Raw genomic sequence first — 18,215 nt, 5'->3', positions numbered from 1 at the left:
AACAGGTAAAGTAGATTTTTTAAAGAGTTCGTTGCACATAGAACCAGAATTCACACCCAGGCCTGCTTGATTCCAAATCTATGCTCAGTCCCCCTTTCCACACTGCCTGCACACAATGAAAACAATATGTGTTGAAAACCTACTGCTAAAGTACTTATGTAGAAACTTCTTTCAAGACCATGAAAACGAAGACTCAACAAGTTCACTGTCACATGGTGCCATTATGTTTTCCCTGCATTGAATAATTGAAATTGACAGGACAGAAATACAAACTATGGGGTCGTTATTTCTGTACCTTTGTGCAGTGTGTACATTACCTATGAAGGTGAGATGTTACTCAGTATGTAATAACTCACCATGAAAAAAGGTGTAGTAAGATTGAGTGGTTTGTTAAAAGGAATTACAAACTAACTTAACAAAGAAAGTCTGCAATAGTAAAGATCTCACACAAGTCATTTTTTTTTAAACCTTGATGCTTATTTTGAAACTTTACATTTCTATGTGTCTATCAATCACAATCTACTTAATAAATAGTGAGTGAATGAATAGGACAACTTGAGACAGACATGCTTTTGTTCAAAATAGGGAAAAAAAGGTCTCTCTTTTCTGAATTGTTTGAGGGTTTATCTAATCTAAAGTTAAAATGTATAATTCTGAGCTTTTGAAATATTCAGCATTTCTTTCAATGTATGTCCTATTTGTTTATGTAGCATTAACGTAACATTAATTTATTGCTTCATTTCAGTTGGCTCTTTGTGATAAAAGCCCAGAACGTTGTGAGTACTGTTTCCAGTAATCACATGGAGCGGTATTCAATTACTTCTTTGTCTGCATTACTGAATGAGTTCCCCCTAAATACAGAGTCAATGGCTGGCTAACTCCATCCTGAGCTCTTCATCAGTGGAAGAGTAGGTCACTTGTGGTTGAAATTCCTATTTTGTTGTTATTCATTTTTGATCATAAAACATTCATTCTACATCTGAGTGGATGTTAATAAATATTAATGCTTGGTTGAATGAGGCTTAGCAGAATGACTTTTTCCTCTTCTTAAAGTGCCTCTGCCTGGTGCTTTTGGACAAAAGAAAATGCTTTAGTTCAGTGATGGCGAACCTTTTGAGCTCGGCGTGTTATATTTAAATGCCATTTAACAAAGAAAAATCAACCAAAAAAATGAGTTCGCGTGTCACCTCTGACACGTGTGTCAGAGGTTCGCCATCACTGCTTTAGTTACTGTTCTCCGTTTTCTAACAGCAGGCTCCACGCCAAGGAGAAGCAGAAGACCCGAAGAGGGGACAGTAGATTTTCTAGAAGTTCAACTCTGCACGACCGTGAACCCAGACATTTGTTCTGGCTGAGACTTGAGGACGTGTTTTATAATTCCCGAGAACCTAATTAAAGACCATCAGTGAAAGTGACATTTTCAAATGAAGACAGGCAGGAAATAATTCTGGGCCAGTCTCATGTACTCACTATAATCTGAGAATAAAAGGACATGATTAAATCATCAGACTGTATTCTCCGTATTTGTTTCCTTCTCCACAGGGTTCTAAGGACACTGGTGCTTCTGTTTTCTGAGTGTTGACCTTCTTTTCTTGGGGAACTGGCACACCAGTTCTTTGGGAATACTAGCACATTTGAATCGGTCATGACAGCAAGGTCAGGGATACAGTATCACGCAGGCATTTTAATTTCTTCATCTTGCTGCTTCCAATTTCTTTTGATCATACATACAGGGTAAAGGAAAGGTGAACATATTTTGACAAAAATTGTGTCTGCTGAATAGGGGATATAAATATAAAATAATCAAAATGTCCTAATTTATTTTCTAGTCATCATTGGAGGAAGATATGCTGAATCCTAGAACAATTCTGAATGTAAGAGCCACGGAAACCTGTTAGAAACCCAGTTCTCCAAAAATCTGAGTCTCATATTTTTAATCTTTAAGAGGGAAAGAATAAAACCACTTACTTACCTTAGATGAGATTATGTGTAAAATACATGGCACCGTGCCTGGCTCTTGTTAGGCAATCTATAAGGGTAATTTCCTTCTTAAACTCTGCTTTATTTTACCAACTAGAAAGTGATTTTCTAATCGCAAACTGGTGACCAAAAGGAAATGGTATACAAATCACAGACTTTTGTTTTACACAAGAGATTTCAATGGGGCAATGTAAGCAAAGGCAAAAAACATTAGCCATCAGTTGGCAAAATATGCAAAGTGCTTTTTCTTTGCCATGTCCTCCCAGGCCATTTACGAGGGTGATGCTGTAGAACTAGTTGTTGGTTAACTACAAAGAAGGAAATAACTTCCCAAATACTTCAGAGGAATGCATTTTGGTCCAACTTGCCTACAAAATCCACTTGATGTTCTTCATTACAAACATCCCAACCGTCTATTTTTGTTTGAGTTTCAATTTGCATATCTACAAAAGATTTACTGCCTTTCTTGTTATGTTTTTCAAATAGAGAAAAATAATGCCTTTGCATTACATAAAATACAAATGAATTTTTATCTCTGACAAAATATTGGAGGTAATACATCAACTTTTATTTTTAAGAGCTCATAAAAACAGGCCTTTATCAAAATGTGTGTATATGTGTGTGTGCATGTACATGCACATCTACACAATGCATGGTAAGAACAATCTTGACATGTTCATGACTTACAGATATATTAGATTACTCTACTGTGTTTCACAGCCAGTGTTTCCTGAGAGAGTCAAGCCCTAATGACCTACAGCACCCATTGTATGGAATGGATCACCTTCTCTCCTAAGAATAAAGGATGATCCAAGTTACGTACCACTGTTGAGAGAACTGAGAAAAATGTCACTCAAATAATTTTTTGTGTTTTAGAGTTCAGATGAGGAATAGGGGTTGAGATAGGCTGATTAATGTCTGAAAGGCCTACATGTCAATTGATCTTTTATAATTGGTGAATACACTAGTATCTAGATCCAGAAGAGAAATTTGGTTAGAAATGGAATTTAGACAGTAGTCTTTGGGTGTTATGAGCCAGAATACTTTTATGCAATGGCATTTTGCCTTCCTTTCTTGTACCTCAAGAGTAGATGAGAGACTTCCTCACTGATTAATCCATTGTACAGATTGGTGAAATTTTGGTTCCAAGGCCTATATACCTTGACTCTGAAACAAAGAGGCAATGAAGTAAGAGCAGTTTAAGGGGGTAATAGAGGTGAAGATCCCTTATATAAGGCATCTGTAAGGTCATTGTCATTGCCAGGAAGGGACTGATCCAGAGACACTGTGGAAAAATGAAACGTCCTTAATGTGCTGATGCCAGAGTGCTGCATTTATTTTCTCCTAATGGGCTTAAATCGATCACTTGGGAGCTGATCACCTGGGGGTTGATCTAAGACCTGCTTGAGTTTTCCTAGCTACTGTCATGAATGTTCTGGTCGAACCCAGGAGTACATAATGGGAAGTCATATGGGGGGTTCTAATTCCAGGTCCTCTTGTTACTAATCTGTGACTTTTAACAAGTCTTTGAATTCATTCATTTACTCATTAAGAGTGTCTTGAGAAAATGAATGTGGTAAGTATGAGTCTGCCAGCTTGAGGAGACATATAATCTCACATCTAGGTAATATCTCACAATAAATATTAAAAATGTATTTAGTGAAAGAAACTTTTTGGATGGTAGCTTTCTCATCTGTAAAGTAGATGACTTGACTATAATTTCTAAAGGCTTTCTAGCTCTAAAATTGAGTCTGAACACTCTGTGTTGAAGAGTACAATTATGTTTTTTCCCCAAGTTAGTGCAGAACAATGACCCTCTATGTGTGCTGGCTACAAAAAAAAAAACCAGTAGTGTGCTCATGTCCTTGGATCTTTTCTATTTTGTGGTGCTTTCTACAATGAAAGGGCAGGGACTCCTTTCTTGAACAAAATTGAACTGAATTGAGTCAGGTTTTTGAGTCACATCAATCATAGGTCTTCTGCAATTCTAGGTCTTATTACCTGGTGAGGTGTGCATGAGCATTACCCAGGCAAGTAGCAGGGTAGGGGGTGATGGTGTTCACAGAGTCATTCCTTCCGTCCCAATAGCACTATGACTTTAATTAAGACAAGAAGAAAATTAGCACTCGCTGACCACACTATGCCAGGCACTGAGTTAGACACTTTCACACGGCTTAATCCATTTCATGCTTATTTTTTAGGTGAAACTATAGAGGCTCAGAGTGAAGTGTCTTGGCCAAATTTGCCCCACTAGCATTCTTTCCTCAAAACCCCATATAAATTCCTTTACAGACCAGGAGACATTTAAGGGGAAGACAGGGGACCCAGCCTGATTATAAATTTATAAAGGAAATTATGATTTTGCTGCTGGACATTTTTGCCAGTGGCTTAGCTGAACATTAAAATCCTTCTGACAGCTGCTCAGATCATTTCCAGATGAGTCCACTAGAAAGTATAGTATACAGAGGTCAGGACAGGCACCAGCAGGCAGCAAAATGGGGTTTGTGCTTTGAAGAGAGAGAAACAAAGGAGTGGTGAGGTTCTCTTAGGATCAGGCATGTGCTTCTGGGAGAGAAGAGGAGTGGGAAGCAACCTCTGTGTCTGAGTTAAAGAAACACGGGCACTGAGAATAAAACGAAAAGAAAGAAAGGCACCGTGTGTCCTTATAATCACAGAGAGGCCTATGCTGGTGGGGACACTGGTTTGTTATATACTATTCAGACAGCTCAGCTGTAAGTCTAGGTATAAAGCAGGGTCATATTGAAACCCAGCTGCTGCCTCTCAGCTCAGCAATCCAAACAAGAAAGCAGCAAACCCAGGGGTCCATCTCCAAACAGGGCCCACATACTTCATCTCTGTGACTCCCACTAAAATCCCTGGGAAGAACAATGACACCTTCCTGCAGCACTTTGAAGTGTGCTCAACTCGTGGGCTGTGAGTTGCACCATTCTCATGGTAGCCTTTCCCCTTGAATAGGCTCACTTCCCTTTGTCCTGTCCCGTGGGGAACCGTGTACCATTCAGACACAGGGCCTGCTGGCAGTGGGAAATGACCCTTGAGTTAGAAAGGGGGTTATATGCCTTAGAAATCACCATGTATCAGTGAGAAAAATTTAAAATATGTTCCAATTCTTTGAAAATCTTCCCATAGTCTAGGCTGGATTCAGTGACTCACTTCTAAGAAACAGAAGAAAACAGAAGCAATGGTATGTGACTTCTAAATCTAGGTCATTAAAGGATTCCTCTGAGCTCTCTCTTGGATCACTTATTCTGCAGGAAGCAGCTGCCATGTTAATAAAGCGGCCTTTTGGAGAAGTCCACACAGTGAGCAACTCCTAATCAATAGCCATGGAAGGGAGTCCTCTTAGAAGAGGGTCCTGTAGCCCCAGATGACACAGCCCCCACTGATGACTTGACTGTGACCTTAAGAGAGACCTTAAGCCAGAACCATCCAGATAAGCTACTCATTAATTTCTAGGGCCCACAGAAACTGTGGGACAATAAGTGTTGTTTTTAAGCCATTAAGCCATCAAGTTTTGGGGTAATTTGTTACACAGCAATAGATAACTAATACAGTAGTGTATTCTTATCTTCTTTGAACCTTCACAATGTATCCTTTCCCTTCTATTCTGGATTTACTATGCATCATAATTTCATGACTGCTTGCCCCCTCTGGGTTCTCTATGCTACCTGGCATTTTTCCTCTGGGCTCTGAAGAGTTCTGGTTCCTGTTCTCCAGTGGGGCTGCAACTGTCATCCTCCACTCTCCTCACATGTCTGACCCAAACACCATCCTTCCTCCGTTAGGAGATAACTGATAAAAATAAGTTCTAGAGAGACCCTGAGGTGAAGGAGTCCAGAGCTCAAGGGGAGATTAACCATCTGTGCCCTTGTAACTGAAAGAGAAGAAAAAAGACTCTGTATGCAAAGTATTGGTGGTAGGATATTGAAGTTTTAACCTGGAGATTTATCATTTATCACTGAAATAATCACAACATTAATAATAAGATCAACACTATTTTAGAGCTTAATAAATATCAGCACCCATCTAAGGACTTTTATACAGATAATCTTTTAATTCTCTTAATGATAGTAACAAGTTGTTAGTTTTAGTATTGCTATCATTTTTCCCATTTTACTGATGGTAAAAGTAACCACAAAGAGGTTAAGTAACGTGCCCAATATTACATGACTAATAACATCTCTAGCTCTCTTTCTATCATAAGCATATAAATCAACTCAAGTTTCTCCTATCTTGATGAAAAAAAGACAAAACCCTTACTTTATGGCTTCCTTCGGTTAGTCGTACATATCTCCTCTCATCACAATCAAACCTGTACAAGAGTAGTTTCTGCTTGTCATCTCAACTTTTCTTTCCTTAACCCATTAAAATGGGAGCTTGATCTTCACCGTTCTTCTCATACAGAGAGAACCAGTGATGTCAATGATGTTCACCTTAATCAACTGGATGAACACTTCCAAATCCTTACCTTCCATAGTCTTGCAATTCTATTTGGCATTACCCTTCACTCCATCCTGAAACACACATTCCCCTTGGGTTCCATAACACCCTCTGGTTTTGCTCCCACCTTTAAGATCTTCTGGTCCCCTTTGTAGGCCACTTTCTTCTGCTCAGCCATAAAATGTTGGAAGAGCATCAGGATTCAAGTGTAGGCCTTCCTTTTCCTCACTCTGCATACTTAGTGGTGATCTCATCCACCAAAATGGCTCAGATAATTGTCATCCTTATGCAGATACCTTCCAGCTTGAAGTGTGTAGCCTGAAATCCTGACTCACTGGCCTGCTGGATATTTTCACATGGATACCGCAAAAGAACTTTGGAATCAGCATGACTATGTCCAAATTCAACACTGTCTTCACGGAATCTGCATTCCCCATGTAAGTAAATTAGCCTAGAACCTGCGTGTGGTCCAGATTCAGTTAGTATTGGATGCTCTGTATGTGTAGCAGACTTGAGTGGGTCTCTTTGCCTGTGAACTTTTCCTCTCACATCTCCTGGATAAATCTTAGCTAACCTAGTAATGAAAAATCCAATAAACTCTGCATCAGGACCACTACTGTGGTAAGTTTTCTGAGTTTACAATTTGAAGTCATATTCGGTTTGCCTTAGAAATTAAGTGATATATATATACTGAGTTGATAACTACACCAGAATTATCATTAAATGGTATTATTAAACTTGATTTTTCTTGGCTTGAAATATCAAAATGACATCAAAAGAACACTTTCCAATTAAATATAAGAACTCTTAGAGATTATAAAATTCTGAGAATAAATCTATAATTGAGGAAACTATAAGATGTCCTTGAATGTCAAGATAATTTGATAAGCACATAAGATGATGTGTTGGAAATCTCCCCAAACACAATTTTCATCCTCAAGTTAAAATGAAATGTATTTTTTCTTGTGATCATATCTAGGTTTTTAATTTGAAATGTGTGTTGTTAATCTAGATTTGGGAAAAAACAAATGATAATGGCTTCATAAATTGTTCCATTCCCTGAAAAAACTCCGGGAAGATTGTTTTCTAAAGGAATACAAGTCTAAAATGAGTCATAAGAAAATTAAAATACATTGGAACTTCTTTCTTGACTTTACACTGGTGACACTTTTATAATCATCTATTAAGGTTGAGATTATCTAGGGACGAAGTGAAGGACTCTGGCCACACTTTGTTGAATCTATTTTTAATTTAACTTATAGGCATATGATATTTGCCAATTACCTTAACTAATAATAAGAACATAATATTATTAAGTACCTTCTTATATCTTAGTTGGCATACTACTAGTTAAGAGTATGGGCTTCAGAGACCGTGGATCTTGGTTCTAATCCTTATTTAGCTGCCTTGCTATGAAAAGTGATAACACAGACCTCATAAGGATAATAATCTATGCCAGCACAGAGAGCATCATCAAATAAGAGCCCAATAAACTATAATTACCATTATTATGATTATGCTTATAGAAATTTTATGAAGATAGACAGAACAGGTGTTTTTGTAATCCACTTAGAAATGGAGCAATCAAATCTTGTGGCATTTAAATGATATGTCAATGTTTCGTGTTCATAAAAGTATTACATCAGTGGCTAATATGAAACAAACAAAAATAACTCAGTCTCTATTTTTGAGGAGTTATTAATTAAGGTGGGGAAAAAGACAGTTATGAGATAAATCAGAATATGACATTTGGGATAAAGTTAGTCAGAAAAGATGACTTGGTGGGAGTGAGTTTTGAAGTTAGTTTGATTGAAGTGTAGAATTTTTGGGTTGTAATAGAAGAAAGGGTCAGTAAGAGTAATATGGAGAAATCACAGAGGTGGGGTTCACCTCAATAGCTAAACAATATACATTTTCATGTCTAATCTCAGGACAAAAAAGTATTTCTATCTAATATTCATAGCAATATTCTTAACCAAAGTCTGTTGCATTAATCTATTAATTGAGAAAAGAAATGTTTGGTTAAACAGAATAGAAGAAATTTAAATTTAAAGAACCAAGGCTAGTTCTCATTCATTTGGGTGAATCATGCATTTCTCAAAAGGTGCAGTGGTTCTCAACCTTCCTAATGCCGCGACCCTTTAATACAGTTCCTCATGTTGTGGTGAGCCCCAACCATAAAATTATTTTTGTTGTAAACTAGTTAAGATCTATCATAGTATTTTCCCCATAATGTTTACTTTCCTTGTAGCCTGAATTTCATCATGCCCAATTCAGCTTCATCAATATTCATTGTAAACTAGTTAAGATCTATCATAGTATTTTCGCCATAATGTTTACTTTCCTTGAGCACCTACTACACTTGAGGCTCTAATTGGAGCTCTGAGACTCCAAAAATACATGCCTGTATCTTTAAAGTCTAATTTAATGTCTAGCTAAGAGCTAAGACTTGAAGGGAGGTAATGTAAATGCTTCAAGGTATCTCGAAGCAGACTTGGGACAATTTAATCTTTCTTCTTTATGTTTAGAACTAGTTTTGCCTTTATAGTAGCATTCCAAAGGGGTATTCATATTCTGAGATGAATAGCAACTAGCAACTGCTGTGTCAACGGCTTCTATAAATAGCATAACTCTAATAATACTTGAATGTCCAGCTTCTAAAAGTGCTCATTTGAGAGCCAGCTCCACAGAAATAAAATAATCTATATTTCCTATCAGTTGGGCAATAAATCCACTGCAGTAAATATCAAGGATAAGAAATAGAGCCTTTCTTTTATTCTTATATTTTTATTTATTTCAAGTAAATTTCCTAGATTTCCCTTGACACTTATTTTGTGCCACTTCAACATTATTCTGAAATACAGACATGGACTTGACAAAAAATACCACTATCTTATGTTTTCAAATAATTGCATTTTGATAGAATTCTGAAGTGGCAAAGATTTTTAACGATACATTAGTGTTTTCCCCCTGCTACATGAGGTTTATCTTTTGATGTTTATTGCATGCAAGTCTAATTATATAACGTAGAAGAAAAAGGGCAGAGGCACTAAATTAAAATAGCTATGAAAATTGTTATAACTACTTAAGAAGCTTACCAGAAAACATTTCTATTTTGATGGTTTTTAGGGGGATTTTTACCATGATCATCAACATTTTATTTATATACTACTTTTTATGGCAACCTACCATTACATTCTCGTTGAATGATCATACTAGAATAGCAAAGACATATTAAAAATTCCCTCAAACTATGTCATGATATATACCAATTTTATTAAAATAATTTACAGCTTGAAAAACAAGAGCCTGAGAAATTCTATGTATATTCCAATTCCCCAGTTTTTGTGAAAAACTGTATTAGCGTGGTTAAAATTCAGTGGATCTTGGTCAAAGATTTACTGAAGAACTAAAATACAACCATTTTTTCCCGTGTTTTCTACAACCTGCCAACTTCATTTCCTTTTCTCTATGCTCTCTCTGAGGTTCACTTGGATGTTGTGAGCTATGGTTTGCCTTTATTAGACTCCTGTGAGCAGGGACAATGAATGTGCACAATTTACTGTACAAACAAGTGGCTTTTTCTGCCCTCTAGGCTGGTATCAAGACCATTTCTCATTGGAAAGTCAGACAATATAATTAAATCCTATTGGCACAGGCATGGGTAAATTCCTATTGGCATACAAGTAGGAAGAAATATGGGGCGGCGGGGGGGAGAATAAAAATAGCATAAGGGGAGGTAAAATCAGGGGAAAATGCAGGAATGGGAGGAAAAATAAATCAGGAGTGATTCAAGTCAGCAAAACAAGTAAATGCAAGTAAGTATTATCTTTCTGCAATCATAGAAGATTTATAAGAGGAACAAACAGAATATTATAAAAAGGCCAGCATTCTCTGCAAATGTTTAGGCAACTGAGACAATTATTTGGTTACACTCTCTTGAATAAAGAAATAATCAGCTTCTATTTATTCCTAGGTCATTTGAATGAGAAAGTTCCAGAATGCCTCTCCCACCCAACATCAAATAATAATAACAGGTTTATGATAGAGATGCTGAAGCCGTGAATATTTAAAGATGATTTCTGAGTTATCACATTTTAAATAATTAATTCATTTGTTAATAAAACACAATAATAAGTGCTTTTGGTATTAGGACATTGTAGCATATTCTAGTTCTTTAAGAAATATATTTGTTCTAGGTCACAATTAACCTACACTTAAGAGCCAACTTGGAATCTAATCCAGGTATACTCCATCAAAGACCAGTCTCAGACACTCTGAAAAAATCAGTAACATTACTTTTACAGTCACTTCTGACTACAAAAACACTTTGGGAATTGCTGCTTGAGATATTTAATTTGTGTGTGATATAGAACAGCCAGTAAATTTCAGTTACAGGGATACTCCACTGATAAAACTAATATCTCATTCCTTACTTGACATATTCTGGATAAATTAGCATGTCTACATGTAAATTGGTAACTTTGATATGGACACTTCTTATAACTTAAAATAAAAGCCTTGATGAATTTAAAGAGTATTTGCTTACTGCTTGTGTTTCATGGTATTTGATTTTTTTCTTCAAAGTATTTTGTTTGAATTTGAAAAAACGGCATATATTGCATTGCATTGAAGTAGGATGGTTTCACATTATTGCACTACAACAGAAAAAGCAGTTTAAGACCAGTTAATTCTCAACCTCTTTGAGTTTTTTTTTCTTTTGATTTTTTGACAGACACCATGGATAAGATGATGACTCAGATAAATATTAAGACCAAGTTCTCTCTGATGAATTGTTGACTGATTGGTCAGTGTGTGGCTCTGGACATTAGAATAGAAAAAAGAGGTTGGCATCCTGATGAATTTGGTCAAGGCTTCTGAGTAATTCCATAATGGGAAATAAAGAATTCAATTATGCCCACTCCTCACCCAGTGAAAGAAAGACCAACCAAGGCAGCCACAGCTCTATGCAAACAAGATCCCTTTGCAGTGTTCCAGGTCTAGGTGAAGGGCACTCAAATAATAAAGAAGCTGGAGACCTGGGATGAGGAGGAGAGACCTCTTTCTGTGTGAGCCAATGGGTCCACACTGTTAATGAATCTTAATGTATCCTTGCCAAGAGGACATGCAAGATTTGATGGGTGAGGAAAGACCACTGCTTGATTCAGGCCAAGAAGGCAGTTGACAGGTCTTACTTAGGAACTTTCTTAGTAAAAAGAATTGACACTGGAGTTTTCAAAGATAGATTTTGGAAAGTGAATAGTCTTTCAATAAATGATTCCTAACGTAAGTTTTATTTTTGGAGGTAGGGGCTGAGAGAGTACTGTAATGTGTATATTTTGAATTGCAATTTTATTTAACTTTTTTGATATCACCCCTATGAGGAGTTACGTACAGGGGAAACTCCCGGGACTTACATCTCTTCCAATCAGATCCTCCTGGTTTTCCACAATTCCCCAGGGGGCAATACCTATGGTACATATCTTCCCTCGAGACTTAGATGCATGGTCCTTCAAGGCATCGCCAACATGACGAATAACACCTAAGAGGAAAAAGAGAAGTATTATTCTTGCCTTTTAAAGCAATTACCTTCCATTGTTCTAAAATAAATTGTGAGAACTACTATTATTTCTCCCAAGATTAAATGTGCTGAATATACAATTTTGACACATTTCTATACAAACTGCATTGTTTATGTATGAACTTGTGCCTCTAATGCCAGATACATTTGTCAAGACTTGTATATGAACTCCAGCAATGCATTTCTTAACCCATCTTATATGAAAAAAATGCATCTAACTTCTATAAAAACATAAATATAATTCTTTAAACTTAGAAAATATTTTTCTGGTATCATATTATAAGCATAATATGTATTAAATATGACTAAGCACCAATTCCATGACTGTATCCTATAAAAAGCACGATATATAACATTATATTAAATTTACACCACAGTTGTAAGAGTTAGGGTCAAATAGAATAGTGACAGCTCAGATTTCGGCAACCTTAATTTCATTTTTCAATTTATGGACATATAATGTGCAGACCCTACTTGGAAAGAAAATGTTGGCATATTCTGTGGAAAGTTCATGTTAAAAATATATAAATATACCTTTTTATCTTTATCATTCTAATAGTTTTCTTCTCCTATCATGATGGCCTTCCCCATCACTGTCGTTAAAAGTGAGAAATTCAGTTTATAAGATGGTTGGAGACCTATAACTTATCTCTTTATAAACTATCTAAAGAAGGTTCAATTAATAATTGTTTCACCTCCCTCTTCAATGGTAATTTTCATATAAGATCTGAAATATATTCTTTAAGAGAAGATGTTTCCACTAACAAAATTCCACCCATTGCTCAAGGAAATCTTCACACCTAGTTTCATCTCCTATATCAATGATGGCGAACCTATGACACACGTGTCAGAGGTGACACGCGAACTCATTTTTTGGTTGATTTTTCTTTGTTAAATGGCATTTAAACATATAAAATAAATATCAAAAATATAAGTCTTTGTTTTACTATGGTTGCAAATATCAAAAAATTTCTATATGTGACACAGCACCAGAGTTAAGTTAGGGTTTTTCAAAATGCTGACACGCCGAGCTCAAAAGGTTCGCCATCACTGTATTATGAAAGCTGAGTTGGATTTTATTACATCTAAGTTTGAACAGGATTTGATTTGCATATCTTGAATAGCTCAATATGTCCCCTACCATATTCTGTCATGAATCATAATCACACATGAAGATGGCCCCTCTAAATGTACAATTCCTTGAGGGGAAGTTAGGGCGGGGGGTCAGTATCATACTCATCTTTGTGTATTTCAGGGGCTAGCACAGAGTAAAGGCTCAGAAACCATGCACTGAACTAAGCACACAAAACACATCAGGCAATTGAGTCATGGGAGGGGACATATATGTGTAAACAACTTGATTCTGAAATATTTGTAAAAGGAAACGGAAAGATCCTCCTTTAAAAAAAAATCAAATAACAAAATAGCGTAAATAACCACTAATCCACGTTGAGCTATTCTGGAAGTGTTGAGAAGAGTATCAATTTCACTTATTAGCTATCTATGGATCTCCTAAGTGAGAGCACTGGTTTAAAAATATAAGAAACAAAGCGGTGACTATTCATATTAAAAATTCCCCCCATTTACATGCAAACTTCCTTCCAGGGTAGTCCTGGACAAGGAGTCCAATGCCCTTCCATCTGCCCTAATCCCACCATTATCTCTTATGTAATCTGAGTGTGTCACCTCTCAAGAGTATTGCATTGAACCTCAAGCCTGGAATGAGGCAGAAAAGGACTCTGGTTTATAGTATTTATGTTGTAAATTCTTCTTTTGTTATTACAAGATGTGCTTCATAAAAGAAGAACAACAAGTACTGAGAAACAAAAGATTGGTAAGAATTTCTTCGGAACCTTTAGAAATTTTGAGTTGGTCTCGATAGGAGGTACAGGTTATGTCAGGAGAGCAACAGAGTGAATAATCCCTGGGGAATGGTGCCTACTAAGCTGTGAGTGAAAGTTGGAGCCCGAAAGCCTAAACAGTCATTGAAAGAAAATTGCTCTGTGGACATTTGATCACAACAAAATAAACAGTGAAGAGCTGACTGAGCAGGTCATTCTCAGATCATGTCAGTTACAGACTAAGCCAGGATTTCACATAACAATGAAGAGCTCAGGCAATCCTCAGAGTTCACTGCTGAACTGTGAGCATCGAGTTCCGTGCCGAATGCTCACAAATTCTAGGTATTGAGGAGAATTCTGAGTGCAGGACTCACCCAAACATCATCCAGACTATAAACAAAAGAATAAACAACACTGAGATGATCTTTTATTTAAAACTCGTTGGTCCGGGGTTATGTTAGAATGTTCCCGACCTCCAAGTTTGCCTACATCTGCAGACTTTGAGACTTGTAACAAGTTTGAATTAACTCACTGCGGCATTACTTGTGTACTTTCAATTGGCACTTCAGACTCAGGCTGGGGAAATATGTCAAAACAATTTACAGGCATCCATTCCACTCTGTTGCACATTAATTCTGCAGATAAGCACTTCAGTATAAGTGGGTTTGTAAGAATTGGCTTGACAACCTGCCTGTATCACAATGTAGAAATGTCTCTTGAAGGTTGAAAAAACTGTTTGGAATTCAGAGTGGAGTGTACCTTCTACTGATGTGGAGATTATTTAATAACATTTGAAATAACAAGCAAATAATATTCTGGGCTTTGCTGCTATACTTTATGTTTCAGATGGAAAGGGCATTTTACAAAATTAAAGCTACTTCCATCAAACTTAAAATCAATTAAAAAACAGAGGCAGAACTTCTAATTTAGAGCAAAAGTTATTCCTTAAAGAATTATTGGGTACAGCGCAGGGCAGATAGTCAATAATACTGTAATAAATATGTGTGTGTCAGGGGATACTAGACTTATTGGAGGATAAATTCATAAGTTATATAAATGTCTCATCACTATGCTGATCACCCGAGACTAATATAATATCAAATGTTAACTGTATTTGAAAAATATAAAAAAAATTTTTAAAAAGAATTATTGGATGCTTATTTGGCAACTTGAGATATTGAAAATATCCTATGATATTACATTAGTCACATTTAAAAATTCTGTATAGTCAAGTATTAAATATCACAACCTGTTTCTCATGTGTAAGTAATTTTCCTTGGTTGAGAAATAATGGTAGAGTTATTACTTAGGTGAAGGAGGGAGAGAGAATGATGAGAGAAGAGAGAACCAGTGAGTATGGACACATGGGTAGGAGAAGCCGGGGAATATAAATACATTTAACCTCCGGAGAAAGTTATCTTAGTCACAGTGCTCTCGTGGCTCGTGTTGCCTTTCTCTACCCCACTTCCAATCACCTGTGTTAACCCCGCCGGTGAATATCCACGCTCCGGTTGTCATGGCTGCTTTGATAAGACCTTTCCCAAAGACTTGCTTGAGTTTTGGCTGGAGTTCAAAGTTCTGCAGGCCCCCATGGACAGAGATGAGAAGCTTGGGAAGCTCCAGCTGCCATTCCTTGGTCATCAGGTGTAAGAGGAGATCAGGTTTTGTATCGAAAGATACTCGCACATACTGGAAGAAGAAGAGCCATGGGTTAGACGGGACAGGGCTGGCTGGGGCTGCTTCTCTTTAGTGACTGCAGTGATGAATGAGATGTGGATCTACTTGAGAAAATGTCTCATATGAACTCAGATTTTTTAAAAAGGGATACATCATCTGCTTTACCAAATGAGCTTTCGTTAGACAAAGGGAGACACTATTTTTTAAAGGTTTTCTTGAAATTGTGAATAACTACAAACTTTCAAATTATTTTTCTTAAAGGAAGCACAGGCACAATTTTCCCTGGAATATGCTCTTTGCTCAAAGGAAATCATGTTTCTATTTACCGGAATTAACATTTGTGCAACAGTTCAAATGTTCCTAATATTTTCAATATAAGTGATCCCTTTATGCCAGCTGGACCTGGGTGTAACTGTATCTGTGACCCTATTATTTCGAGAGGTTTTGAAAAGTTCTATCGTTCTACATAATGTAATGAAAATTTTAACATACGGTAACAACTGATTATATTTATTTAAATATATAATAACTGCATACCAAATGTTTTCTTTATCTTTCAAAGTGACAAAAGGCATGCAAATTTCTCTTGCAGTATAGTTGAAAAAAATTAGAATGTATAGCATATATAATATTACCAGATGCAACCAGAAATTAAGTTATGACAAGTAACTTATAAATGAAATGCCATAAATACATATAATGATAAATCTATGTATATAGTTATTCATATCACCATATACATAGTTACTGTTAGGTCTCAGTTTAATTGTATAAAGCCTTTCATTTCTATCTGGAAACAATGGAAATACTGGGAAAATATATTTGAAAGCCTTTTGTAATGCAGTGCTGAGCTGGCATGAAAAGAGGGAATATCCTGATTCCTAAACAGAGTGGAAGCTGGAATCTCAGGAGATAAAGAAGCACTAAAGCAGGCTTTCACCCTGTCAGTTTCTCCTAAATCCCGGAAGACGTGGGTATCTGCTTTAATGGGTTTATGCAGTGTGGGTGAGACTAATCAGGGACCCCCTAAAGACCTGGGATACTTCAAAGGCCTCCAAACTCAAGAGTAAGGAAGAAAAAAGTAAGTCTGGTGTACAGAAGAGATCAGGAAGTTTGCCTGCTTACCTTTTTTCCTAAATAGAAAAGAAAAAGAAATTCTCCTCTGATGATTTATAAACAAAAATAGATCCTCATACAGGTTTTAGCCCAACGTCACACTATCAACAGGGTTTCAGAAACCCAAACAGAGTAATGTATAATAGTTCCGTTGGGGTAATCGCTCCAGCTAACTGGCAGAAACAAATGTAAATTCTCTGTGCAGGAATGTGTCATCAATCAAGACCTCAAATAATTTCCAAGGGAAAATAATAATTTCATAGTAAAATAACTACAATAAATTACACAAGGGAATAAAGCAGCATGAATGAGAACCAAAGGAAACAACAGACAGTAGAATAAGATCCTGATCAGACACAGAGTATGAAATAGCTATATGTTAAAAAACATAAATGAGAAAATTCAATATGTGAGTAAAGAACAAGAGATGATAAGGAATGACCACACACATTTGAAAAATAATAAAAAATAGAACTTCTAAAATTAAAATATAATAATTTAAATGAAAAATAAATGGATAAATTAAACTACCAAACAGACATGCTAATAATATATCCAGAGCAATAAAACAGATGCCACCTAGAGACTAAGGAATTGAAAACAGAAGAAAAATGGAGCCCCTTGGAGGCAATACCAGAATTCTCGATAGTGATAAAAGAGATAATGGTGAATAGGTAACCCTTGAAAATATCCTGGCTGGGAATTTATCAGAATTGCAGACTTCTTTCCCCAAATCCTTTTTGATCATATTATTTTCCAACTCAAATTGTTATATCATATGTAAACTTCCTTTCTGCCTGTCCTGGTCTCCCACAATTTGGCCTTCCCCTACTTATTCAGAGCCATTTCCCTACTTCTTTCTGTATTTGGATAATGTTGTTTACCTCCTAGAAAACCCATTCCCTCCACTTTAATCTATAGAAATCATTCTAGTCTTTCAAAGACTTTCACTGACTTTTCCTGAGAATGCAAACTCATGTTGATGCTGTATCACCCTCAATCAAACCCAGTCTTGTATTTTATTTCTGGTTGCTGCTTGCATGTGTCAGTTTTATCTCATTGCAAGATATTTGAGGAGAGGGACCATGTTTGACCCGACCATGACTTTTTCAGTACTGGCGATGAGGTAGTCACAATCTTAGAAATAAAAGGGAGCTTGGGTTAGCAGTCATGGGAACGAGAAATCATCTAGCTCAATTCTTCTGCTGAGGATGAGGATACTGAAACTTAGGGAAGGTGAATAACAGGAACCTCTAGAGGCCCAAAGCACGAAACCTGGGCAAGAGTAGGTCTTCCTTCCCCCGGCTGCCAGCACTGGCTTCCCTCTGGCACCCGGGACCCGGACTTCCCTCCCAGTCCTGGCTTCATCCAGAAGGTCGTCTGGAAGGACATCCAGTCTAATTAGCATATTAGGCTTTTATTATTATAGACTAACCATTCACTAATCCATTCTGAAAGTTACTGCCACACTGGGAACTCTAGGTTGAGCTGTGCTTCTCAGACTAATATGCATGACTCACCAGGAGGACCTCGATTCAACAGGTTGGGGATGGGGTTTT

At 36.8% G+C, this 18,215-nt stretch overlaps 1 protein-coding gene across 9 annotated transcripts in view; it reads right to left on the bottom strand.

Annotated features, from left to right (window-relative positions):
• The window catches only part of TRPM3 (transient receptor potential cation channel subfamily M member 3), a 457,422-nt gene that overhangs the window by 205,203 nt on the left and 234,004 nt on the right, over positions 1-18,215 (bottom strand). For all 9 annotated transcript variants that reach the window (XM_015565001.1, XM_006765282.2, XM_015565000.1 and 6 more), the window contains 2 exons: positions 15,339-15,552; positions 11,859-11,983 (listed from right to left, as the gene is read on the bottom strand). In XM_015565001.1, the coding sequence (XP_015420487.1) occupies positions 11,859-11,983; positions 15,339-15,552 (339 nt within the window). The remainder of the gene's footprint in view (positions 1-11,858; positions 11,984-15,338; positions 15,553-18,215) is intronic.

This window comes from Myotis davidii, unplaced genomic scaffold, assembly GCF_000327345.1.
Source record: "Myotis davidii unplaced genomic scaffold, ASM32734v1 scaffold616, whole genome shotgun sequence".
Classification (NCBI taxonomy): domain Eukaryota; kingdom Metazoa; phylum Chordata; class Mammalia; order Chiroptera; family Vespertilionidae; genus Myotis; species Myotis davidii.
This window is presented reverse-complemented; position numbering and strand designations above follow the sequence as displayed.